Genomic DNA, 27191 nt, shown 5'->3' with positions numbered 1-27191 from the left:
AGAAAAATTATCCTGAAGTAACTCCAGCACTGAACCAACAATGGCCGTTAACTGGGTCCAACTGGCATTCTCTGCACTATTAAATGAAGGCATACAGTTTCCTCAAGAAGGAAACCAACTCCACCGTTTGGTGGAGTCTCCATTCCCTGGGCCTCGGCCCCTGCCTTGACAGGATGTCTGCTTTCTGATTCATGTAATGAGATTTAAGATGATGTGCCAGTCTGCAAAGAGGGCAACCACAGACCTCTCTAGTGTATGTACGAGACTACCGATGTGTTGTCTGAACGGACAAGGACATGGTTGCCTCTGAGATCCGGGAGGAAGTATCTCAGTGCTAGAAATACAGCCATCGTCTCCAGGCAATTTATGTGCCATGAAAGATGATGACCTCTCCACAGACCTCACATCGAGTGGCCATCTAGGACCTGCCCCAGCCCATGAGCGAAGTGACTGTTATAAGCCTGGACCAAGAACCAAAGCTTCTTCCATATCACTAGGGTATGAAGGCATCTGCACGTAACTGATTATGCAAAATTGGTCTTGGTTTTGAGCCACCACTGCAATGGTCTCATGTACAGAAGGCCAAAAGGAATCATGTTGAATGCAGCTGCTGAGTCCCAACGGTCTCTGAAACTCTTACTGTGACGGATTGGCCTTGCCTAAGAGAATCGACTCAATACGAGCAGGAGACAGATGTGCTTGCATCATAGTCGAGTCCCATACCACCCCTAGAAAAGTAGTTCCCTGTAGTGGAGAAATCACACTCTTCTTGGAGTTCAGTCTTAACCCCAATGTAACAACTGAGAAAAATCAGACACAATTATTTGTTATATTTAACAAATAATGTTTAAAACTCACTCTGGGGTCTGTAGACCCATCCACCAAAAAGACTAACTTGGGCAAGGGAATCAGTAACCATGGATACTAACTGATAAGATGGTTTATTGCTGGCTTATTGCTCTGTAGCCACGTGGAAAAGCAGAGCCCATCGGAAAAACCCTTAGCCCTTTCAACAAACGTTCCTGCATTAATCTATAGACGAACTGATCTATTAATGAACATGCATCCCAGGACATTGTGTGTTTGATTATGGCTGTCTTGTGATGTGTCTTTTGTATGGTATTTTGTTTATGCATATTTTATGATGATAACCAATGGTTAATGTAACCTCACCTATACCAAGTTTGGAGTCTACAAGTTTGTATTTTGAAGATTTAAATGATTGCGTATATGATATGTCGATACCTGTGCAACATATCAGTATTACAAGAATCTTTAATAGTTTCTTCTTCAACAATCCAGGCAGTTACATATACAGATGCCCTGCTAGAAAGACAAACTCTCGTAAAACGGCCCCACAGATGAATTTCCCACTCGGATCTCATTGGTCAAGTCAACCCTAAGAGGTGTGACTTCTCCTAGACTTTAAAAGCCACTGTCAGTTTGACTCTCTAAAAGAGAGAGAAAACTCTTCCCCACTAAAAAACTAACCATGCAAGTTCGTCATCATTTCTTCACTCAACGCAGGAGGAATTGATTACAAATTCAGTACCATCGGATTGAACTCTCAGGACTTTCTACTGCAACAGTATATTCGGATGCTCTTCAAACAGCTGAGGCATAATGGTAGTATTGTACGATATACTAAATTGCTGCTAGTTAAGTTGTGAACCCCTTTGTTAACAAAGGAGCTTTGTAGTGAAAATCTCTTTCTTTCCTGATTATGACTCTTTTCCATAGCTTCATTTCCTGTTCCCACTTCTGGTTTCACTCTATCACTTTTCATTTTACCTATGTACGCATGATTTGTGTGTATGTATGTTTGTTAGTTTAGTTATGTGTTCATGATTTAGTTAATAAAACTTGTGCACAATACATATTTGGTTCTGACTCCCTGCCTGCAAATAAATTGTCACTTAAATGATTGATCTTGTTACATGCTCTAAGCGCTGTAAATGCTAAGAAAGAATTATTTTTCTGTGGCCATGAAAAATACCCTTCTCTTAGAATTAATTAATAATCGATACTGAGTGTTCACAGGATGAACTGATTGATTGATTGTAATGTGAATTACATGTAATGTATATTCCATAAATGTTAATCTGATTAACTGATTCAAATATTCATAATTAATCATAATAAGTTATGAATAATTTTTAATATTTCCCCTTTGAGCTAACTCGCTACACCAAGCACCTCATATGCGCGAGGATGACATCTCGAATCGCAAGGGGCGTGTGCCTGGCCACTCTTCTCGAAGAGGGCCAGGTGGGAGCGGAGCATCCTTAATGGCAGACTTCGCAGTGAACAGTCAGCTCCCAAGCAGACCACAGAAAGATCATGCATGTCTCTTCCCGTAATATAACATGGGGAGGGAGACACACAGTCTAAACTGCTGCTTATTTGCCATACTAGTTTCCTATGGGACAAACAACACAAAATAGAGTCAGATACACACAGAGCGCTTATTGAAGGCTTCAAAAGCTGACAATGTTTGGTCCGGGTATCCTTCATAGCTTCCGTGGTACGCCGTCAAGCATCACAGGATGTTTCGCCAGTGAGACTGCCATGATTTCACACAGAAATCAGTGATTTCACACACGCAATAACGCAGAAGCATTCCCATAGCGTCAGCATTCTGACGCAGTGTTGAGTTCCCTCAAAAGGGAAACAGTAAAATTGTGAAATATTATTGCAATTTAAAATAACTTAAAACAACTAATATATTTTCATATTTTATTTATTCCTGTGATAGCAAAGCTGAATTTTTGCTAAACAAATCATTTGCTGATTTGGTGCTTAAGTATTTCTTATTATCAGTGTTGAAAACAGTTGTGCAGCTTGATATTTTTGTGGAAACTGTGATATATTTTTTCAGGATAGATACTTTTATAAACAGAAATTTCATAAGAACAGCATTTATTTGAAACAGAAATCTTATTCAATCAATTTAATGTGTGTTTGCTGAATGAAAGCATTAATTTCTTGCTGACCTCAAACCTTTGAATGGTAGTGTATAAAGGAAGAGTTTTGTATTGCTGATATTTGGTAACTGGAAAAAACAACATTCATACTTCTCACACCTTCAAAAATCTATTATGCCTTTAGTTCCATGATCTTAAGTTTAGTTTAGCAAGTTTAGTTTTGCATTGCTTTGAGCTGTAAGGTATCATTGACAATCTTTTGATGGTGAAGGTGAGTGATTTCCTCTACAGCCTGAAGCAGAGCATCTGAAGACAGGACTTATGTTCATTGGGATAATGATGAAAACAAACATTATCATGCTGTCTTTCTCACACATATACGCATACACACACTGACAGAAACAATCTGGAACAGCAAACATTTAATAAGTTCCTAAGGGATTCAGCTTTGAGATTCTACACAAAATAAGACTAGTTTGGTGTAATGAAATCTCTTTGCTGCTCTTATTGCAGCTGAAAACATGCCAAGTACCCACCCTAGAGGGTACACATTCCTTTCCACAGCTACTGAGATAAAAGATTGGATTTATATATAGACTAATTTGGTTCATCTAGTAATGACATGAGATATTTATCATTACCATTTATGAGGGCTTAAGGGAGAAAAATCACATATTCATAATAGCATACTGCCATACTATACTTACTACGTAGTAGGGGTGTAACGGTTCTCGGTAAAAAATCAAACCATACCGTTCTCCACCCATGGTTCGGCACACACTTGCACCGCGGTTCATCTTAAATCTGACGACGCATCTATAATATGGTTTGTTGAAAATAACAATGCATAAAACAGACCAGCAGGCTTCAGGCTAATGTATGCGGTGATCAAAAAACATGGACAAAACGGTCTCTCATTGTAAACGTTGTTCAATAGGAGTGCTGTATGCTCTAAAGGCCAGTCATTTACACCGTCGTCACCCGGGTGTTGATATTGTGCGAGTGCAGGTGAGACCTGAACAGCACACATTGCTATCTGTGTTTAAACTAAACTCATTTAAGCCTTACCATTTTAAACATTGAAGTGTAAGCGCATGCTGTGAGAAGATTTGTGTGCGCACTCATCCGAAGCGTGCACATGGAAAGCCGCGTCTCAGACAGCGCTTAAATATTGAGTTCTCTCTCAAGTCTTGCTCTTGAACGGACAAATACAAGAAAATTACGTCAACATGTCCGTCTTGACGAGTATCCTAGCAAAAATAGTAGGTTATGTCATAAGTGAATGTAAACAGTCGAGAAAGACAACACTGTGTATCTGTATCAGTGTATAGGATCCGAGCAGTCTTAAAGTGACAGCAGCCTAATATTCCTGCTGTCTATGTTTTTAATGTTCATCAAACAAAAGACAAGGAAATTACTCACTGCTATTGACTGTATAGCTTTTGTAACTTTAATAATGATTAATCTTTAATTTCTACAGTGAAGATTATATGCAATGTTGTTTTACATTTGATTACTTCAATTTCTGTACCTGAAAACTACAGTTAGATACCTAAATAACCTGAAAAACAGTTTATTTTATTTGTATCTTTACTCTATTGTATTTATTTAGTGCTGTTGCTTGTAGTCTGATAATTTGTTCTTATTTTCATTATTTTTATTTGACAGTCATTTTTTTCTGTGACCCTAAAACTGTGATAAAAACCGAACTGTTAGTAATTTGAACCGTTACACCCCTACTATGTAGTATGTACTGTATATTGTGTCCAGTGTACAAATTGTATATATAGAATATCTGGATGACCAACTAAATTTGCTTAAATATGCATTATACAACAAATAGTGAATACTGTAAATTGTCTAGTGTGACGAATGGACCAGAAGTAATATCAGCTGTGATTTTGTAATCTCTCCTCGTTGACTAATTTTTCGACCAGACTGGTAAGACTGCAAGAATTTTTTTACACAAAATTGGATTTCCAAGCTGATAACTAAACACCACTGGCTGAAATAAGCAATTAAAGTAATGAGATCATGTGATCATAATGTAGCATATGGGCTAATGACAGTGTCCGGATTTATTAAATTATAGATCATCATTGACTTGAATACACCTTGTCTATGATGGGCATGTTTTTAATTTCTACATTAAAATTTATTTTGATATGTTTTGGGGGCATAACATGTAAAATGTAACAGTGACTCAACTGTCCTGATATATAAAAATATGAATAAAAATTCATTAAAAGAATACAATTTTTGAAAAGAAAACTTAAATAATCTTTCATTATTGTTTCATCAGTAAAGCAGGAAATTATGTCAAAGTCTGTAAAGGTCAATAAGGTTTGAGGGGAAAAATTTAATTTTTACTTGATGGTTACACCACATTACTTTTTTAGCGTCATTAAATTAATTTTCTTTAAAATGTTTTTCAAAATCAACATAAATTTAAACTATATATCTACTTTGCATGTGTTTTAAACTAGAATTTAAAAGATTCATTATGGATATTCTTATTAGTCATTGACCTATAAGTTTATCATCCATAATTCATATTAAATGCACTCTGTATACTGTACAGCATGGGATGGGCAGCTTCGGTCCTGGAGGGCCACTGCCCTGCAGAGTTCAGCTCAAACCCTGATTAAAAACTCACCTGCCTGTAGCTTTGTAGTAGTGCTGAAGACATTGATTGGCTTGTTCATGTGTGTTTGATTAGGGTTGGAGCTAAAATGCAGGACAGTGGCCCTCCAGGACCGAAGTTAACCATTCCTGCTGTATAGTATGCAATAATCAGTGCACATATTCCATTCCAAACAAAGACAGTGTTTGTGTGCAAGCCTAATAGAAATAAACTGCATTGATAAAGGGCATGTACCTCTCTTCTCTGCTGTATTTCCTGAAAGGCAGGGACACTGTCCTGGACACTTCACAGAAATCTGCTTCCCAGAGATGCAAGCTTGATATTCTAGTTTACACTACAACACACACAAACACAGGCACACACATAAAGCTCAGATTAGATAAGTAAAGTACATCGTTGATCAGGGATTAATCTCTTGGTTGAATACCTCTGTGACAGCATTATGAAAAGCAATTCAGACTGTATACACGTACAGAAAAACACACACAGTGGCAGCTCTCACAAACAGGTAGCATGTCTGTTACCTTGGTGGAGTAAGTGTGTCCATCTGTTCCACAAACAGGTGAAGGGTGCACAACTGGACATCTTTTGCATTTCAGCAGTGGTGAGTTCAAATTCATGTCCTTAAAACTGCACACAGAAAGAGAGATTGCTCTTCTAACACAATGAAGAAGCCAAACAATATTGCAGAAATGCAGCCTGTTTCTTCTACTATCCTCTACTGCACTGGTTCTGCACTGGTTTGCTTACCTCATTTAACATTGGAAACCCAGTGGTGACCCAATACAGTACAAAAAAGTAAACAAAAAATTCCCTAAAATCAATTGAAATTTATTTAGATTTAAAAGAACTGCATAGATCCAATAATATGCAACATTATATGACAGAATGAATTGGAAAATTGACAATTTTGCTTTAAAAAAAATTCTCTTTGATGGTTTCAAATAAACACACTATCGTCATTCTGGTCAACACAAATCATATTTATTCTCACTTTAAGTGAATATTTTCATAATTTATTTTCCCTTGCTTAGTTTTGTTCATGGGTTTTGAAGATGAGATGTTAAGAACCTCTACATGTTGGAATCTGCCTAATTGAATAAGAATGAATCGCTGGGTTGACAGCAAATGGATTTTTAAATTTGAAATTAGATTCCAGAGCCGTATTTGCCAATTCAGAATGATTAAATTTTTACATAATTTGATTTAATTAACAACATTTTTTGATTCAGTACTTTATTAAAATGCATTTATAGGATTCTTTGATTTGTCTAACTTCTACCAAGTAACAAATGAATGTGCGTCTAATAGTTTTATTGGCCTCTAATGCTGGGTACATGCTGCACGATTTTAGCCCCGTGAGTGACAATGTGAGTGACAATCGCATAGTGTGTATTATCAAAGACGTGATCTGACAGAAGCACTGTTGCATCGCTGTTACCTGTGAGATATTTAGCATAAATATCTGGACCATGTTGTGGACCATGGAATCAAAAAGGTTGAGAACCACTGCTCTAACTTTACCTTTGGATGGGTTGCACTTGCAGCCCACCAGTTGAGAATCCAATGTCGTTTTTTTTCCTACTTCTGTTATTTATTTTTCTCTCTTTCTGTTAATTTCTGTGATACTTTTCTTGAACAAAGGGAACTTTTCTCCCTTTGTCTGTTTCATTGGGCCATTAAAAAAACATTTGTGTTATGCTATCACCCCCAATTCACTAAATGATGAGTTTCATAACAACAATCATTGTTGACAACAGTAGCTTGTAAAATCCAGGTCAGTCTGTGCCTTATTTTCACCTCGGTCAAACACACACACACACACACACACACACTCTCTAATTCCCAGACTTTGGCAGGCAAGTTTGCCCAGTTAGTTCCAGGATAGGTTGACTGGGTAAGAACATAGAACAGCCCTTGTTTCTTCTCAAAAGATTTTTTTGCCATACTTAACATCAAACATGCAGGAAAATGTACCATGTAAAATCAATATGAATAAAATATCCCAAAATGCCAACAGCAAGTCCTTAACTGGATAAAATGGTAACTTACTGACATAGTCCATAATGAAATCAATTGCAGTTGTGACCTAAAATATTAGCACATTTCTTTTTCTAAATAAAACATCTTTTGTTATCCACATATGTGTTTGTTTAGCTTGAAGTGGAAAAAAATGCGGAATTATTACAAACTGAAAGCTGGATCATATTATTGGCACCATAGATTTAATATTTGGTGGAACAGCCATTGGACAGTTCCAAAGCCTCTAATGACATTCAGTGCATTTGTTAACAGTTTTTTCAAACTGCTGTTTTCAGATTTCTCCAATGGTTTTCAGTAGAAATTAGTTCTGGATTCACTGCTTTCCGCTGAGTGTTTTGTTTTCCACTCTTCCTGGGTGTTTTGTGAAGTGTTGATCTTCGAATGAGATGCAACTTTCTAATGCTCCAAAATGTGTATGTAATTCAAGATGTCATGCACTTATTCAAGCGTGGCAGCAAGTGTGCCAATCTTTTTGGCCACGTCTGTTGGCCACTGTTTTTACTACTGTTTCTGTAATGAGTCAGACCAAGCAGAGGACATTTACCTCATCCTGCGTTGACTGACACAGGTGGGTGTTTGGTAATCCTCAGCCACACACACTTTATGGCGGCCACATTTCATCTTGAGGCACGGATCTTTGGCAGGGTCCAGAGCTGAAACACATGCAAAAATAAACAAGTATATACATGTTTATGTATACAAACAATGAAAACAGATAAACATATTTGTGTCACATTTAGCTATATGCTTCACTAAGAATGAATTCACTAAGAATGAATTGTGCACACTGATTTGCACAAGCTGTATGCGTTGTTTCAGAACCCGAGTTACTAGAAATTAATTGTGTGTTTTGTGAACCAGGCGAAATCTATAATAAGGAGGTGTGGTTATACTAAAAACAATGACAATGACTTAAAGGGATAGTTCACCCAAAAATCATCATTTACTCACCTTCAAGTTGTTCCAAACCTACTATATATATACATATTTCAATTGTAGTATTTTAAAAAGGCATCTGAAATAATAAACTAAGTGCAATGTAGTGTTGTCAAAAATATATAATTTTCCATACATATCGATACTGAAATATCTGAAACGCTTCCAGGTGCGCTTTCTTGCTCTCTTATCTCTATGACAGCGATTTGACACACAAACCCTCCTTCCCTCACTCACTCGTTTCATTTGCTCTGGATGAATATTGTTGGTGTTACGTGGGATCGGCGAGGGATTACATGTATTGGCCATAATTTTACTCATTCCCGCAGATTTTGTGCTCACACACAAAGAGCACGCACCTAAAGCCGCCTCTCAGTACTAAATTGAGTTATTTTTCGCTGCTTATTTGTCAAAATGCTGGTCTTGGCGAGTATTCACGTAAACACAGTCAGTTATGTTTTAAGTGAAAGTAAACAGTAGAAAGAAAACGCATGCGTAACAGTAGAATTAAAAATATAAACCCATGACAACAAAGTTCTGTTTACGTAAATAATCCATTGTGTCATTGCATTCATGATCACACATACCACTGTAGAAGATGTGATTAAATATGTGAGATTGTGCACATAGTATACACAGCGCTGGTTCACGTTTATATCATTACAGTAGATGAAATATGTCCGTAAAACTTGAAACACGCTCGATGTGAACTGTGATCCGTGCTGCGAGTATTAAACTTATCGTGGTGTCCAGAGCAGAAAACACTATCATGCCTGTTCTGTGTGTACATGTAAAATGCTTTTTACAGACATATTTTCCTTATGTGTTGGTAGGTAGGTATTGTTTGTGTTTGTGTGTGTGTGTGTGTGTGTGTGTGTGTGTGTGTGTGTGTTATTCACTGAAACACAAATTTAGCTGTAGCGAAGTGACTTTGCGTAACCCACCTTTTCCCACTCTGCGACCCACAGTTTGAAAACCCCTGCTCTACAGTATGTCAATGTCAATGCCTTTACATTGTCTTTTTGACACTTCAAAAAGTTAATCATTTTCAATAGCGGGACAGAAATCTCTCAGGTTTAATTAAAAATGTCTTAACTTGTGTTTCGAAGATGAACTTGTGGGTTTGAAATGACATGAGGGTGAGCAGTTCTGTTTGGATGAACTAGCCTTTAAGGGTGAACTAGACTTTAAGCACTATTTTATCACATTTAGCACCTGGTTAAGCTGGATTGGTGGTGGTTAGTAAATAATGCGCAGGCTTTTGCACTGAAATACAGCATGCAAAAGTGGCGTAACTCTTTAGTGGATTTGCCCAGTGAATAGTAAATGCCCTTAACTAAGAAACCACTAAACTCCAAAAAAGTTGTTATCTGTCTGATTTCACTGTGTGTGTAAATAAGGATTCTATTTCTGTTACAGCCTAAAAATGGGGCAGAAGCTAATGCTCTGTGACGAAAAGATAGAGAAGGAAGGAAGAGTAGAAAAGGAGAGAGAGAAAGGATAAAAGACTTCTAATGCCATTAAGTACCTTTATAGTCCTAAGAGGCTCACGCACATGCACAGAGGAAGAAAGACAATATCTCACAAACATACTCATTCTTTACCTTCCCCTTGTCAAAGCACAAACACACACACACAGCCACACTTCGAACGCTCTCTGACCTCACATGGTAAGAGCCTTAGTCAAATCCTGCACAGGCTTTAGGGCTTATCCAATCCCAATCTCCTCAGCACCCTCTGAGTCCATTGTCTGTGGGTGTGTGTGAGTTTGTGTGTGTGTGTGTGTGTGTATGTCAAAATTTGTGATTGATTTGTGCATCATCATGTCTGAGTATGATCAGAATCCATTTTAAATTGCTCTACTTGCTCTTTTTGACTCACTCAATGCTCCATCAATAGTCATTTGCATAAATATCAAACTTGTGTGATGAATATTCAAGGGGCTTCTAATGACTTTCGAATATGCATAATCTCGTAAGATTTACTGCACACTGAGAGCTTGATGTGATAGAGTCTTAAAAAGCAGTTTTCTCATTTTCTCAGATGGATGTAGCGTGATGATATGGGTATTAGGCCACAGCATGTGACTGTGAATTCACACAACATATATGCCTGATTAACATCCACTCAACACTGATAACCAGCAAGACGCTATGGCTCAAAGGAGAAGAGATACAGATCTTTCCATTTCCAGTGACCTCAATGAAATGAGTAGCTTATAACATAAAACATTTTCATCATTAAGGCAATTCTTCTGCCATTTGTACTACTAATAAAACATAAAAAAAAAGTTGTGATGTTAGGATTTCATGGCTTTTTATGTTCTTACTGCCTATAAGCACAAATCCCATACATAAAGTATCCCTATACCACAGGACTGTTGAATCTTTTATACTGATTATTTGACAGACATGTATGTTATTTCTCAAATTAAAGTTTCAAAATATTGCATTAAAGAGCCATCTACTTTAGCAAAATATTTTATTTTTTATTTTTGGAAAAACTGTTCAAAAATTCAGGGTCTGTAAGATTTTTTTTTTAAAATGTTTTTGAAAGAAGACTCTAATGCTTACCAAGGCATGCTGAATGTATATTGTACATATACAATGTTGTATATGTACAACATTGTAATTTATTCCAGTAATGGAAAAGCTGAACTTTCAGCAGCCATTATGATTTTAAAGGGTTAGTTCACCCAAAATGAAAATTATGTCATTAATTGCTCACCCTCATGTCGTTCCACACCCATGAGACCTTCGTTCATCTTCTTAACACAAATTAAGATATTTCTGATGAAATTCGATTGCTCAGTGAGGCCTCCATTGACAGCAAGATAATTAACACTTTCAGATGCCCAGAAAGGTACTAAAAACATATTTAAAACAGTTCATGTGACTACAGTGGTTCTACCTTGATATTATAAAGCGACGAGAATACTTTTTGTGCACCAAAAAAACAAAATAACGACTTTTCAACAATATCTACTGATGGGCGATTTCAAAACACTGCTTTGAATCTTTTGTTTCGAATCAGTGGTTCGGAGCGCCAAAGTCATGTGATTTCAGCAGTTTGGCAGTTTGACACACGATCCGAACCGCTGATTCGAAACAAAAGATTCGAAGCAGTGTTTTGAAATCGCCCATCATTAGATATTGTTGAAAAGTCGTTATTTTGTTTTTTTGGCACACAAAAAGTATTCTTGTCGCTTTATAATATTAAGGTTGAACCCCTGTAGTCACATGAACTGTTAAATATGTTTTTAGTACCTTTCTAGGCACTGAAAATGTAAATTAACTAGCTGGCAATGGAAACCTCTCTGAGCCATCAGATTTCATCAAAAATATCTTTGTGTTCTGAAGATGAACGAAGGTCTTACGGGTGTAGAACGACATGAGGGTGAGTAATAAATGACATTATTTTCATTTTTGGGTGAACTAACTCTTTTATACTTTACAAACTTCTAATTCTATCCCCTAACCCTAAAATTAACCCTTACAAAAAATCATTATGCGTTTTTACATTTAGGGAAAAAAAACACATTATTTATGATTTATGAAATGTTTTCCTCATTGGGACCACAACTTTGGCCCTACAACTTCAAAAATTTCAGGTTTTACTAGCATAGGGAATTCCTGGACCAAACACACACACACACACACACACACACAGGCTTGTTTTGCTATCAAAGGGAGGACATTCGATAGGTGTAATGGTTTTTATTCTGTACAAACTGTACATTCTATCCCCCCACACTACCCCTACCCCTAAACCTACCCATCACAGAAAACATTCTGCATTTTTACATTTTTAATAAAACATGGTTTAGTATGTTTTTAAAGCTATTTTAAATATGAGGACACATGAAATGTCCTCATATTTCATGTTTACATCATAATACCAGTGTAATACCCATGTCATTACACGAATTTGTGTCCTCATTAATCACAAAAACAAGCACACACACACACACACACACACACACACACACACACAGAACCTTGTTACTCCAATAACTGCTTAGAAATAGCGAGGATTTGGGTGATGCTTTCAAACTAGTGATGTTAGAAAGAAGTTGTGCACACAAGGGCTTTTTTAAGACCAAAAAGTGTTTTTACATTTAGAAAAAAAAAAAAAAAAAAAAAACATTATTTAGTATGATTTATGAAATGTTTTCCTCATGGGGACCACAACTTTGGCCCTACAACTTCAAAAATTTCAGGTTTTACTAGCATAGGGAATTCCTGGACCAAACACACACACACACACACACACACACACACACACAGAGAAGCTTGTTACTCCAATAACTGCTTAGAAATAGCGAGGATTTGGGCGATGCTTTCAAACTAGTGATGTTAGAAAGAAGTTGTGCACACAAGAGCTTTTTTAAGACCAAAAAGTAGAATAACTGACTTTATTCTTTTGCACTTTTGAAAATTATTAATAATGAACACTCCCCTAATCCTTCACTTTTTAAACAAATAGTCCCGCCTCAAACTCACGCCATTGGTTAAGCAGTTGTTGCTGAGTCTGGCTGGTTAGGAGAAAGAATTTTACTAAAAAATGAAAAAACACACTTCAGTTTTAGAGTTTTCTTTGATCTTAAAAAAACAAAACAAAAAAACACAATGATGTTGCTATTTTTGGTTGATGGTCTTACCTTGATCGAATGGTTTTCCTGGACTCCATGTTCCTGGTTCCTAAAACAGAAGTTGATAAATCAACAGTCCGCATTTGTTTTCTTTTCTAAAATTGTATATGTTATTATACATAAAGTAATTTTTGCTATTTAAACTATGCAAGTACATATTATTATATTGCCTTGCTTGTAGTTACACATTCAGCTCAACATGTACTTACAAGCAGTTACATTCAGTGCATGTTGCATATATTATCATGCAACTACAGCAGTATTAAAGGACATAAAACTTAAACTTGGAAGGATTTCCTTTCAGACAAACAGGCAGATTAGCAAGACTCTGTTTCAATGGAATAACAAAGGCACAATCATACAAACCTCCACCTCCTGATTGTAGAGGAAGCATTGTGGAGAAAACAAATAAACATTAGACAGAACATTAAACACAGATCACTTCAACAAAACAACACAAAATGGATGCCATAAACAACAGAATATGCCATAAACACAGAAATAATAATGAAATGCATGTATGACTTGGCATTGTGCCTGTTTATACTGGACTGTTTGTTGTCTGTCACATTCAGTAATTGGTCCTCACTTGTATTCATGCTTAATTAATTAAGACAGTTAATATGTCAGTTTCCATCATAGGTCCACTGAAGACTGATAGCACCATATGGTTACACACACACCCACAGAAATGGATATGACATGGCAACAGTCTGGCCTTTTGCAATTTAACATTTTTGATGACTGCCATTTCTCTCTCCTTTCTCTAAGTGTATGTTTGCGTGTGTGGCATGCAAATGCATCTTGGGATAAACAACACCACATGAAATCCATTACAGAGTCTCCGTTGGTCATTCATATCCTTTCCCCTTCTTTCCCGCTCACAAAGAACTTTATCTCTCTCTCAGCCTCACTGTGTGTAAACACAGTCATTGTTCTTTTTCCTCTTGATTGTGCCGCTATTTGAGCAGCTAAATACAGTTGACACCCAATCTACACCTAGATCTCTCTTGATTTTGTGCAGTTGTTTTTCTGTCTGTCTTTCTTCTTGTACAGATTATTATGTTCATCTAAGACCTACATAGAGAATGTGAGGGAGCACAGGATAGAAATAGAATAGCCTCCATTATGTTACAAGCATCCTTTATATGAAAGTCATGTGATAGCATGACTGTGTGATAGAACGGGTCAACTGTGGTCCTCCTGTCTTGCTTGTACTGCTGATGCTTTAAACACTAACATTCACATACTTTCACCAGAAAAGAAAGTGACACAAAATTTCAATTTTGCTTGATCAATTTAGATATTGAAAATTATTAAAACTTTATTAAAAAAAAAAAAAAAAAAAAAAGAATGTTGTCTGTTAGGGGTGTATTCGTCCCAAACCATATGGTACGTACGTCACGGCTCAGTTCATGCAGTCACACTACAGTTGGTCACATTATATAAATAATTTGGGCTCTGTTGTTAATTGTAACCTTTAATATTATAGTAATGTCTAAGTAAGGGCTCCCTGTATATAGTTCACAGCATTAGCTAAGATAGATTTTTTAAATTTATTTTAATTATAATTGAATTTATTTAAATACAGAGACACATTTGTTCAAAAAAGTTTAATAACAAAAAAGCAATTTTATGTTTAGTTCCCCCCTGCTGTACCAAACCTGTACCGGACTGTGACTTCAGAACCGAACCGTCATGTTTGTGTACCGTTAAACCCCTATTGTCTATGCTGTTTATTTAATTTAGTACTAAATAAAAAGTATTATTTCATTTTGGTTATTACATTTTGTATGGCAGCAAAAACAAAAAAAACCAACAAAAAAAAACCTTAGGTTTCTGTTTGGTAAAAAGCCCCATAAATATATGTGGTAATATAGCATGTAATATATTATTAAAATATTAGGTCATATTTCTGATTCTGTATTAAAGTAAAGTTTGAATCGTACTCGGTCCTAATTAATCCTTTGCCTATATGAAATGAATTCAATTTAATAAGTCAGTTAAATGAAATCAACTCACTAAGAATTTAAGTGCAAAACAATTTTAATTAAATGTGTTTATTTATTTAAAGGTATATTTTTTTTAACGCTCAGTAGGAAACCATATACTGACAATCTTTATAGATAAAACGTTATCAAAATGATACCAGTTCACATGGATCCGCGGAAACAACTAATAATTCTGTATTATGCGGGCCAGATAAGTAATTTGTCACTTTGTAAAAAAGACTAAAGCTGGGGAAACACTTAACGACTAGCTAAAACATTCTCAACACACAAAGACTGTTTCCTTCGACTGAAGCAGATTTAAATACTTACACACGGAATTTAAACACCGACTGTAAACACAGACTGAACGCAACTGGCTTTGACTCGGCGTGTTTGGGCATGATCAGTCATAAGTATCAAATTACATTCATAATTGGCCTTACAATCGTTAAGTCAGCGTCTGCGCACATACGCATTCAAACGCGCATACCTATAGACTAAACATGTAAACGAACGACAAGAACGCATTAAAAATTTTCTGTTTTCAGTTAAAAATGTGTCATTTAAGCGGCCTCTGAGTTAATAATTAACGATTTTTACAACGGAAATCATTCAATCAAAAACTTACTTTAGCTCGATAACTTTTTCCTAGAGCTGCTGTAAAGCCAAAATAATCTTAATTTTCATATCACTGTGAAGCTGCTTTGAAACAATCTGTATTGTAAAAAGCGCTATATAAATGATGACTTGACTTGACCAAGTAAATATTTATTGGATATAATCCTGAATTGAACAGCATTCAAACTGTTTACATGTCATGTTACACTTTTTTCCTGGCCTGAGTAAATGTTTCAGTCACTTCTGATGAATGTATGTGAATTTGTGTGTGTGCGTGTGTGTGCGCGCGCGCTGCATGCTCCATTAAGCCAGAGCCTTTCTACAGCTCTGATATTGAGAGTAATCTGTGCTCCTCCATTGTCTGCTGCTACACATCCCTCACAATCAAGAGCAGGAACAGCCTCCAGACCATAGTAAACATCTGCTCTGAAATCACTGGAGTGGGTTTATGAAGTCTAGACACTATGAACAGCAGACCAGGAGAAGAGGCCCATTAAAGATGATAGCTCTGAGCTGTTACTAGAGATGCCCTCATAACACCAGACTACTTCAAAAGTTGACTATTAAGGTCAGATTGCAGATATTATTACCGTCTGCTATTTATAGCATGATAGTTTGTAAAATGTATTTATATTTTATTCAGATTATTGTGCATACTATGTTGCATGGTACATTCCATAATATATTTTTTATATATAAATCTTTTTCTTTAAAAGAATTAAAATATTATCATGACTAGATTCTGAAATATGAGAAGCACATTTTTAATAACAATTAGCTGGTCCTGGAAGACATTTTAAAGTAACAATCTCAGCTTATTGAATTCCCATTCTGTATTTACCTGTGCGCCCAGCGTCTGTTTGCCTGATCCTCCCTGTACCAGAACTAAATTGCTTTTCAGGGATTTATAAAGTCACATTATATTTTATTGTAAATGCATCTAAATCTATAGTGAATAATTTGAGTGTGCATTACCGATTGATTTCATTTAAATGTACTCTCTATCACCACAGTTCCAATGCTTCAAACACACATAAACAAACAGATTACCATAGACTGAGTACAATAAATCATGATTATTTCCACTATAATCACTTTAAAGGCATTTCTCCGCATACAGAGGGATTTCCTGGGGTATTATTAGAAGGATTTTAAGCATATGTTAAATGAATAACTAATAAAGAAACAGCACAACATTAATCTGTTAATATTAAGAGAAGTACAACAACAAAATCAATGACAGTGGACAGTAAGTACAGCAAAATCCCATTCTTATCATCACCACGCATATTTAGTATATTGAGGAGTAGGGCTGTGTGTGTGTGTGTGTGTGTGTGTGTGTGTGTGAGAGAGAGAGAGAGAGAGAGAGAGAGAGAGAGAGAGAGAGAGGGCGGCCAGCATGACAGCAAGGCGGCTGTTCTCTCATGCAGAAAGTGCCGGAAGCGTCTCACCCTTCTGACATCATTCATTCTTTATGACTCTCTGCCCCTCTCTCTCTCTTTTCCTCTCTCTGTCCAGTCTTTACCACATACACATTCACAAGGGCACCACAAACAGGCACATGCAACCATACAGAGAGAGCAGAAGCTTCATACAATCAGAACAGAATCTGTCCATGCCACTCTAACACCAGATGCTACGTGATATGAGCGATAAAAGCAAACTCTTCAGGGGCTTTCAAGCTGACAGCAATTTACAGTGACAAAGCGGCCTGAAGTCATTCATTTTTAAAGAGAGTTGACGATTTCCGGCAAGATGAGTGACAGCGACTGTTGCCAATGCTTTATGCAAATGAGAACCGATTTGAGCAACTCCCATTGGGAGTGCAGACTGTGATCACTGCTCAGTGCTCAGTTGAAGCTAATTTGAAATTGTAGCTTTTAAGTTTAGTCAGCTATTAATTAGACTACTATTTAGAGTATAGTTGAGCTACTCTTTTGAAAAAGTTGTTAGCTAACCACAAGCTCACAAAAAAAGTATCTATTGGTTTTCAACCAGGGGGTCAGGACTCGGGACCCACTAGGGGCCTTAGCACACTTCAAAGGAGGCCACAAGTTGGTTTAAATATATTAATAAATATATTAACATATATAAAATGCATCTATCTATTTTTTTTATTTACAGTCTGTCACTGCAAAGCTACTATTTAAAAAAAAAAACGACTCTCATGCAACAAAAAATGTAGCTAATATATTATCATGATTCTGATTCTAATCATACCTGCAGTCAATGAGAGATTTAGCCTAATCAGTGTGAACATTTAATTTTAAATCAGATATTTTCGTCCTGCTTTGTTGGGCTGCATAGCCCCACCCACCATAAAATCTCATTGGTGCAAAATAACTCCACATAACTTTACATTAAACATCAAATGTCTTCTGACCGGCTGTAATTGTGTCTTGTCACACAACAGTTTTGGTTTGCAAAGCAAGTTAAGTTCAGTTGACTTCATGATTAGTAGTGTTGTCAAAAGTATCGACTTGGATACCAAGTCGATACTGAAATTTTAAAAATATTACGCTTTGAGCGGATTCGTAAACACATCTGATTGGCCATTGTGTTCACACGCTCAACATACAGTATATGTCTGTGATTGGCTACAATGATTAACACACAGAAGTGTTTGAATTTGAAAGCGTTTTGAAAGGACCGGTCCACTGATGGACGCCTGCTTTCAAGCGCTCCCGTGTGTATCTGTGTGTACACGCGGTGAAGAGCGTCATTGATGGCTATTTACAACATGTTTTTGAAGCGTTGATCATTGTAGCCAATCACAGACATATATGTTGAGCATGTGAACACAATGGCCAATCAGAGGTGTTTACTAATTCGCTCAACAGCGCTCAAAGCGTCACATTTTTAAAATCTCAGTATCGACTTGGTATCGAAGTTTGTACTTTTGACAACACTAATGATTATTATCAGCTGTGTTAGATTTTGTTGAAGGAGAATGAATGTACAGCATTAACATCACTCAGACATAAGTTTGCCTGTGTTTGTGTGTCCACGTGGATTGTCCTAAGGACTATTTTCATAAACATGGCATAATTTCTCCTCTCTCTCTCTCTCCATTAGCTCAAGGCCTGGAGCAGACTGCCAACCTCCATTCCATTAAGAGGACAAAGAAAAGAGGGTGAATGAGAGAACAGAGCGATAGACAGAGACAAAGCTGCAAGGATGAAAGAAAGAAAGAAAGAAAGAAAGAACGAAAGAAAGAAATACAATTCAGAGTACAGAGTATGAATTGGTTATCTTCAGTTAATCTATATTCTTCAACACAATCTCTCCATAGGTTAGTACAGGAGCTTATGAGACCACAGTGGAATTCAGCATGAGTTACAATACAGAATGGATGAACAATGCACAAATGTCTAAAAAGCAAACACAGTTATTTGACCTTAGTGTAATATCTGTAAATTACATTTTCATTTTCTGTGATATTGTGTTGTCATTTCTCAATAATATTGGTAATGTCTTTGTGGGGAAGATCTAATAGTGATTTCCCAGGGGGACATTTTTATTGCAACATTCAAAATTGATCAACAGTCCTGCAAATGAATAAATAGGAATATTTACTATACTTTAAAGCTGTGATTCTCAATCCTTTGTACACTCAAAGGCCCCCCGTTTTCCAACACAATACCCAAAGCACCCCTACCCATTAACCATGATTAATTTTTGTGATTACAGACATTTCAGAAACTGTATATCCTTCAGTAAGAACAATATTCTATTTTATATAGAAGTAATTGGGGGGAGGGGAATATGATTGCAGTTCAAAATCTTGATTTTATGTTTTTTTTTTTTAGAATTTAGATTATTATTATTATTATTATTAGATTATTTTAATATATTATTAATGACTTAGTAATTTAAAGACTTTTAAGTCAACCTGCGGGCTCCCTTTTTCTGAGACCCCCTAGTTGGTCCCAGCCCCCTGCTTGAGAACCACTGCTTTAAAATTCTTTCATTAATACTATCATCTCACCATTATGTTGTTCCAAACTTGTTTGCTGATATTTTTTCAATGGCACATAAAAAGTTTTGGTAACACTTTATTTTACAGTGCCGTAGTTACACGTTACTTCATGTACTTACTATAGTAATAACAGTAAACTATACATAATTGCAAGTAACTAACCCTAAACCAAACCCTAACTGTAACTCTATAGTAAGTACATGTAGTTAATTAATAGTACTCAGTACTTACTTGAGTTATTACAATGTAACTACGGCACTGTAAAATAGTGTAACCAAAGTTTTTGGTCAATTTTAGTGTTTGACAGATGTGGTCACTATGAATTGTTGCTGTATGGAAATGTGTAAAGAATCTTCAAAGATTTTCCTTTTATGTTCCACATATTAAAAAAAAGCATATTATCTGGGAACAACATAGGGTGACTAAAATAATGACAAACATCTCATTTTTAAGTAAACTATTCTTTTTGTGTTTGAGGCCAAAAGTTCAAATCTTGGTTTACTGGAAATGTTATTGATAAACTTTGTCAGCAGAAGTAAATCAGTAACTGTGGCTTTTATTTTGGTATTTCACTAGCTATGTTAACAAGCAACCAAATAATCCATTAGTACTCGCCTCAATCAATCTGACTGAGCTCAATCAGAATGAAATTTCAATCAGATTGGATGGGGTGGTGTAGACCTAAAATAATCTGATCAATAGGAAAAAAAAATAAGCTTGTAAACACCTGAATCTGAATATTTTCTCTGTTGGATTTAAAAATACCTTGCATGCGCATTGCCGTATGTGTGTGTTTTACGTCTTACAAACATGCATATGTTTTTCTTTTACGTCTTACGAACTAGCAATTGGTGGAAAACTGATGCTGCATCCCAATTCGCCTATTTATACTATGCCCTAAAAGTATGTACTGTTTTTGTGAAGAAAAAGTACATACTTTTGAGTGAATAATGAGAATAGTAGGCAAGCTTTGGGACATACTACTTTATCATAATTGCATCTTTAACGGACGCTCTGTTGCTTAGTTACATGCATCCTGTCACCGTTTAAACTGCCCTGTCAATCATCTTGTCACAGTTAAAATCCTCCACATTCAATTTAATTTAATTTCCTACCGTTTCAGAGAGAAATCTGCCAGTCATGGGTCTTTCATGCTGAGAACTCTCCTCATGTTTGCATAATGATGCATTTAAAAGTTAATGACCAAACACATTGGTATAAAAGTTCACAATGCTGTTGCAGATTAAATATAATGTGGATAACATTGAATAAATATCTTTTCATCAGGTTAAATACTGATTATTAATCACTCAAACCCCTTTATCTAAACCACTCTGCTTAACCGTCAGTCTCGCACATCCGTCATGTTTGTAGTTTTTAACCGGAAAAACCGCTTCTAACCGGAAAAAGTAGACCATCCGGGTTTATTTGGAATACTCATTTCAACATACTACGATTTGAGATGCACTAATTCTAATTTCGAAAGCTATTTAGGATGGATAGTATGCGAATTGGGACTCAGCATGAATATTTACTAAATATTGCTAAAAATAAAAAAAAAACTCTTCACATACAGTATCATCTTTCTTTTTAGATATGTCAAAAATTACAGTTATACTCAAGGTAGCTCTGGTGACATTATCGTTGTGGCTTTATTCGATTCTGAATGCGGAAAACATGTAATGCACATGTAGACGAATATGTGAATCAGACTGCAAAGTTTAGGGTTAATATAAACAGAACTTTCAGAATCTGAAATTAGACTGGATACGTTCGGATTGATGAAAATTAGTGCATGTAAACATACTGAAACAAGCCATTTTTCTATTATCTTGAAGTGTTTCACACTGCAGCTTTTCCTTTTTGTAAGATCTAGTCCTTCTTGTCACTATGGTAGTTCCCAGATCTGTCCTTTATACTGAAGTCAAACACACGATCGTAGAATGGCTGTTTCTCATTCAAGCCTCCCACAAAGTCATGAAATTCTCCATACTCTTTTCTTACCTCCTCTGGCAGCATTAGCCTGAAGTTGATAGAGCGTTAAAAATGTCACTATAGCAGAGCTGACAGTGAAGTCAAGAGTATGTGTATGTGCGTGTGAGAGAGACAGAAGATGTTTGACACTGCAGGGGGATCACTGATGGCCATTTTCAGCCTGCCAATCTCACAAAGCCGCACACATACACACACTTCACCAAACAAAAGCTTGACAGCCCGTGCTTCCCGTACATGTTCAGCGTCTTAAAGCTTAAATGTGATTGGGGGGTCTGTGATTTTAGGGCTCAGCGTCTTTCAGTAATTGCTTTGCTGTAAGGGCCAGTTGATTACGGGAAAAAATCTTGTAGAGCCGTGTTTGCTGAACAACTAATCTGCATAAATCACTTTCTTTTTACTGATGGCCTGAAGTGTCACATGGAATGTCTAAATAATCTTTGATGTGCCTTTAGCTGTGAAGCTGGAAAGAAAAGAAGCAAGAGAGGGTTGATTGAGAGTGAGTTTTCAGTATGGGTACAAAGTGCATGTGTGCATGGACTGTAAAATAAAAAAGGGAATTACGTTTTATCCAGCACACGTCTTTCTGTGTCGCAGATTAAGAAATGTGAATTACTTTGACTTCTCAGTAAAATACAAAATTCCCTGTAAACTTGCCTAATAGAGTTACATGAACAAAAAGTTTAACATTGAGCAATGTTGCTGATTTGTTAAGAGCTCCCAGCATGCACTGCAGCATGAATTAGTTACATGGTTGCTGTTATAGGATTATTGTTTTAATGTTTGTTGACTTTATGCTGTTGTTTTTTTGTTTTTTTTTATACTGTGTGATGATGTCAATGGCTCATCTTTTTTACTTAATGATGTTTGTTGATCGTTATCAAGCTTTTTTCGTTGAGGTCCATGTTATGTAAGCAATAAGGTCCGAGAGGCTGTGCTGTGCCTGCAACCCCTTCAGCCGCGACTTATTCACGATACAGCACTAGCCTCGAGTACCTTATTGCTTTTATAAAACGGTTACCACACAATACAAATATTAAAGCCTAAAATATGTATCAATGCAACTTTCATGGAGTAAACTTTTACTAAAAGCCTTCCTTTCGCTGGAAAAAATAGTCCCTGACCGTGAACAGCAACAGAAGTTACATTATTACGCCATTAGATGGCGGCAAAGACTGTCTTTATGAGTTTGTCAGTCAGTAGCGAAGACTTTTATATTGAAAAGACTGAATTGTTGTGAACACGGAACAAGACGCAACTGACAAATGCTTTGACTAGCGACTGTCAGTCATGGGAAAACCCCTTAACTGGTAAAAGGACAAGATATCGCAGCGGACATTTAAACAGATTTTTTATTATGAACATAGGACTGACCTGAAGGAAATGCTAAATCTGAATGCAGGTAATAAACTCGCTCAATCGATCTCTTTCTCACAACACTCTTCTACTTAATACAGTAAGCTTCAATGAACAATATCAATTGAGAACAAACAGTTTATGTTGCTAAGAGTGGTTGCTAAGGGTGTTGTGTAGTGATACGCAGAAACGTTGGGTGAAGCGGTCATAGCCGTGTTTTATCGTGAATAAAACACAGCTACTGACCAATCAGAATCAAGGACAGGAACTAACCATTTTATTAGTAAAACTATTGTACATACAGTAATACAGTATCTTTGCTGTGCAAAAGGTTGTCTTCTTCAGAGACAAATATTCATTATAATTTGTTAAACAAGAACTATATTTTTATTGGCTGAATTAAACTTTTGGCATTTATTGAACAATAAAATTCAAATAGTTTGAAAGAAAGTAGTATCATGGGAACCTCAGTTATTAAAATGTCAATGAGTCATGTTTCCTTCATAGTTTTCCTTTTCTTAATGGTTGTTTTGTTAAAGTGTGTCTGTGTGGCCTTGATGTTCTTGATATTGAGATATTCATGCACTCAGTGTCATTGGTGTTATTGATTCTGCTAGTTTAGAAGTGTTAGTTTTACTGGTGTTCCCATTAAGTGGTACATCTAAATATTTGACTGAAACGAGAGAGTGATTACAGTAAGAGAAAGGAGAGAGAGATAGAATAATCTGGTAGGGAAACAGTTCTAATTTGTCATGCCCTGTGTGGGAGACCTACGCCACCCATGTGACTGTCTTAACTACATCCCTTACATAAACAACATTACCACAAATAGACACACATCGAGGAAATGGAAGTCCTCTGGTCCAGATGATGTCATTACACTGAGTGTACACTGTCAATTAACATCATGTTTATAAAGGACCTTGTTATTTGCCTCGACACACCTTGATTGTTGTTTTGATGTTGATGTGAATTCAAACAAGTTATCAGGGCTTCCAAGAGCTGTCACTTTTGATTTGCCAGTTACTGTGTACAGGTTTAAAATGGATATATATATTTTTATACTGTTTTATACATCTTTATTTTGGAGTTTTTTTTTTCATGTATTAATGACTTTGTGCTAACATAATATCAGAGTGATTTAGTGAAGATCCCTTGGGGAGGAAAAACTGTTTATTTATTGAATTCTACAACAGCCATGGCTACCTAAGGTCAGAGGAGGAGATTATCTTGGTCTAACACAATGTTTCCCCATCTTTTTTGTCTTATATTTGAATTGATGCAAAACCAGAAATGTGTTCCATCTAGGCTACATCATATTATACTGAATATCATTTAGTTGTTTACACAATTGTTAGGTCTGGTCCTTGAATTTAATTGGTCAAGCGATGTTTAAAGAGAGACCAGATTTTCTTGTTCTAGGGTGTTCTTACAATTGTGCAGGGAGAGGGAAAAGCGGAGCCAAGTGATTAGAGAACGCTTTGAGTGGGGAGCGGAAATCACATACACTATTCCAGACTGACTTTGAGTCTGTGCATTGCTTGACAACATGCAAAAGCCTTTTGCATTCTTTTGGAACTATTTTTGTTGAGAATAAAACATACAAGTTATTTTTTTCCTGAAAAGTTACTCAAGATCAACTTCTTGTTTATTATTGGTTGTATAAAAATCACAATCATGCAGTGGTTTTGAGTTTTAATAATAAAAAAAAGTTGACATTGACAGCCTAATATTTCTTACATTTTAATAATGTAAAAAAAAAAAATGTTCTATAGGTTTAACAAAGTAATAGATTCCCTAGTTCCCCCAGCAACCACGTTAAGCTCTCCTTGGGGTACTTGTACCCAGGATGAAAATCACTTCACTAACACATGCACGCACGCGCACACGCATCAAGCATCGCAACATCCGCAGGTGAAAGAAATACTTGTTATTGTTTGTAAGATACTCTCATTTTTGCTCTGTTTATTACAAACCAAGTGCTTAGTCTGACAGACACAAAGCTAATATAGATCAGACCTAATCTTAAGTGTATTAGCCAGTGGATGGTTAAAATAGCCGTACCAAAGCCCACTTAACGGCGCAGAAGTGACGCACTGAGTCTAATTGATTGGTGACTGTCTTCCGTAAAATACAGAATTAATAGGCTACCACACGGAGCCCTAAATACGGATTTGCGAAAGTCGAATTATGAAATCTCACGCTGCTTCTTCTTTCCTAAACATTTAGCATCTTTCCGTAAAAATACATTAAACACGGACTCGGACACATACAGTCCCAAATTACAGTCTGTCTCAAACCCGAGTGAGCTGCCTACCTAGTCAGCATCGATTCAAACGCGCTTACGGTATCCAAAAATGTCGTCTAGGTAGGCAGCTCAGTAGATTTAGCAAATGAGCCACTATTAGGAATCAGTAGAGCAGCACTCACATCTCTGAATTTGTCCCATCTCCCGGTCAACCATTTGTCGTCCAAAAAATTGCCGTTGTCGTTGCGGGCAGAAGCCCCGGCGATCAGCAGCGCGCACACACCGACCAGCACAAGCATCTGCATCGAGATAGATAGAGCAATCAACACACTACACTCCTATAAACACACCGACAGAAAAATACCGAATAACCGCTGCAATAATCCCGTATGCGTCACCTTCAAGAGGACAATGTGAGCGCTGTCATTGACTGAAGATCTCCGTGACGAGCCTCAACTGATCTTCACCAATCTCTCTCTCTCTCTCTCTCTCTCTCTCTCTCTCTCTCTCAAAAGCGTATGCTCGTGAAGGCGGACGTGGGCGCGCGCTATCTTCTTTAACATGGAGTCTTTTATTATTTTTTCGATATATAGGTTATGCGGACATCAGAATAAATAAGAACTATTACACATTAAATGTATTAAATAAATAAATACATAAATATTCAGCTTAAGTTAGCGCATTAAACTTTAATTGAACACAATTGCTCTGTTTTATGAATATTTTACTGTAGTGCAGAGGTGACTAAACTCACTAAGAAGGTCCAAAGATCAAACTTGATTGTGGAATGAAAGTAAATGCAGCATTATATTCAAATATATTTATAAATTTAAAAAATTAAATTCACTTATTCATACATATAGGCTACTGTATAAACACATACCCTAGAAGTCTTTAAAATCATAAGAAACACTACAAAAATAGCTATTGACCATTTACTCCTTTATTGCCCAGGACAAAAATATACAGTTTGTTTTCACACCTTTTGTGTGACCTTATGTTTGAATATTTGGCAGTATTTGATAGCAATATTTTTCAGCTCAAATAACACACACACACACACACACACACACACACACACACCCAAAAAGCTGCACTCCTGCTTTTTTCTTCTTTTTTTTTGCTCTTTTTTGAGGATGAGCTGTAATTAGAGTTTATGGCATCATCAGCATGCCACAGGATGCTGTTGATAACCATAGAAAATATAATAAAGCTTAAGTTGTTTTAAACCCAAAACAATCAACAAGCTTGAGACTTGAGGCACAATGGAGCTCCAAATACATAAATTGGCACCGCAACCACAAACAGTAGCAGGGATCACATGATCCTGATCCTGATGAAAAACTTCAGACTCAAATTAAATGTCACTTCTTCTTTTTAAAGTCACTTTGAATGAAAGTGCATGCCAGATGCATATGTAAATGTTTCCACTATACTTCCTACTTATTAGAGCCACTACTATCTCTTGTCATTATTTTTATACACTCACTCGCACCTTGGGATGCCCACCCATAGGTATATACGCTCCATGTTATGCCTAGATCCACCCCTGGCATTGTTCACCCACATCTGTGCCCTGTCTGCCATCACAAAGTCTCACTCAGCACTTGCTAAAACCAAATTCTCACTCATGCCCCATGTTTTTTGGGCAGCATGTTAAAGCTTTACTTCACTGTTTCTTCAGCTCTAATTCCTTTTAGCATCCCCTACTGTGGGATTTTTTTCCTAAAGAAGGAACAGCAATTAGTCCTTACTATTAATAGAACTTGTTTGTGGTTATTTGTGCAAATTAATAGGAAGCATATTGAA

The 27191-nt window shown here is 36.5% G+C and overlaps 1 protein-coding gene across 3 annotated transcripts in view; it reads right to left on the bottom strand.

Annotated features, from left to right (window-relative positions):
* Window positions 1–25919, bottom strand: part of spock3 (SPARC (osteonectin), cwcv and kazal like domains proteoglycan 3) — a 40625-nt gene extending 14706 nt beyond the window's left edge. For 2 of the 3 annotated variants that reach the window (XM_051901354.1, XM_051901361.1), the window contains exons 1-5: window positions 25565–25687; window positions 13208–13247; window positions 8156–8264; window positions 6093–6198; window positions 5803–5902 (exon numbers count right to left, since the gene is read on the bottom strand). In XM_051901354.1, coding sequence (XP_051757314.1) covers window positions 5803–5902; window positions 6093–6198; window positions 8156–8264; window positions 13208–13247; window positions 25565–25687 — 478 coding nt within the window. Of the gene's footprint in view, window positions 1–5802; window positions 5903–6092; window positions 6199–8155; window positions 8265–13207; window positions 13248–25564; window positions 25688–25780 lie in introns of those variants that run through there. The other variant, XM_051901365.1, reaches the window with a different exon arrangement.
* Window positions 25920–27191: the final 1272 nt, after the last annotated feature.

The sequence above is a fragment of the Ctenopharyngodon idella genome, chromosome 1 (genome assembly GCF_019924925.1).
Source record: "Ctenopharyngodon idella isolate HZGC_01 chromosome 1, HZGC01, whole genome shotgun sequence".
NCBI lineage: Eukaryota > Metazoa > Chordata > Actinopteri > Cypriniformes > Xenocyprididae > Ctenopharyngodon > Ctenopharyngodon idella.
Note: the sequence above shows the minus strand (reverse complement) of the source record. Positions and strands in the feature narration are given on the sequence as shown.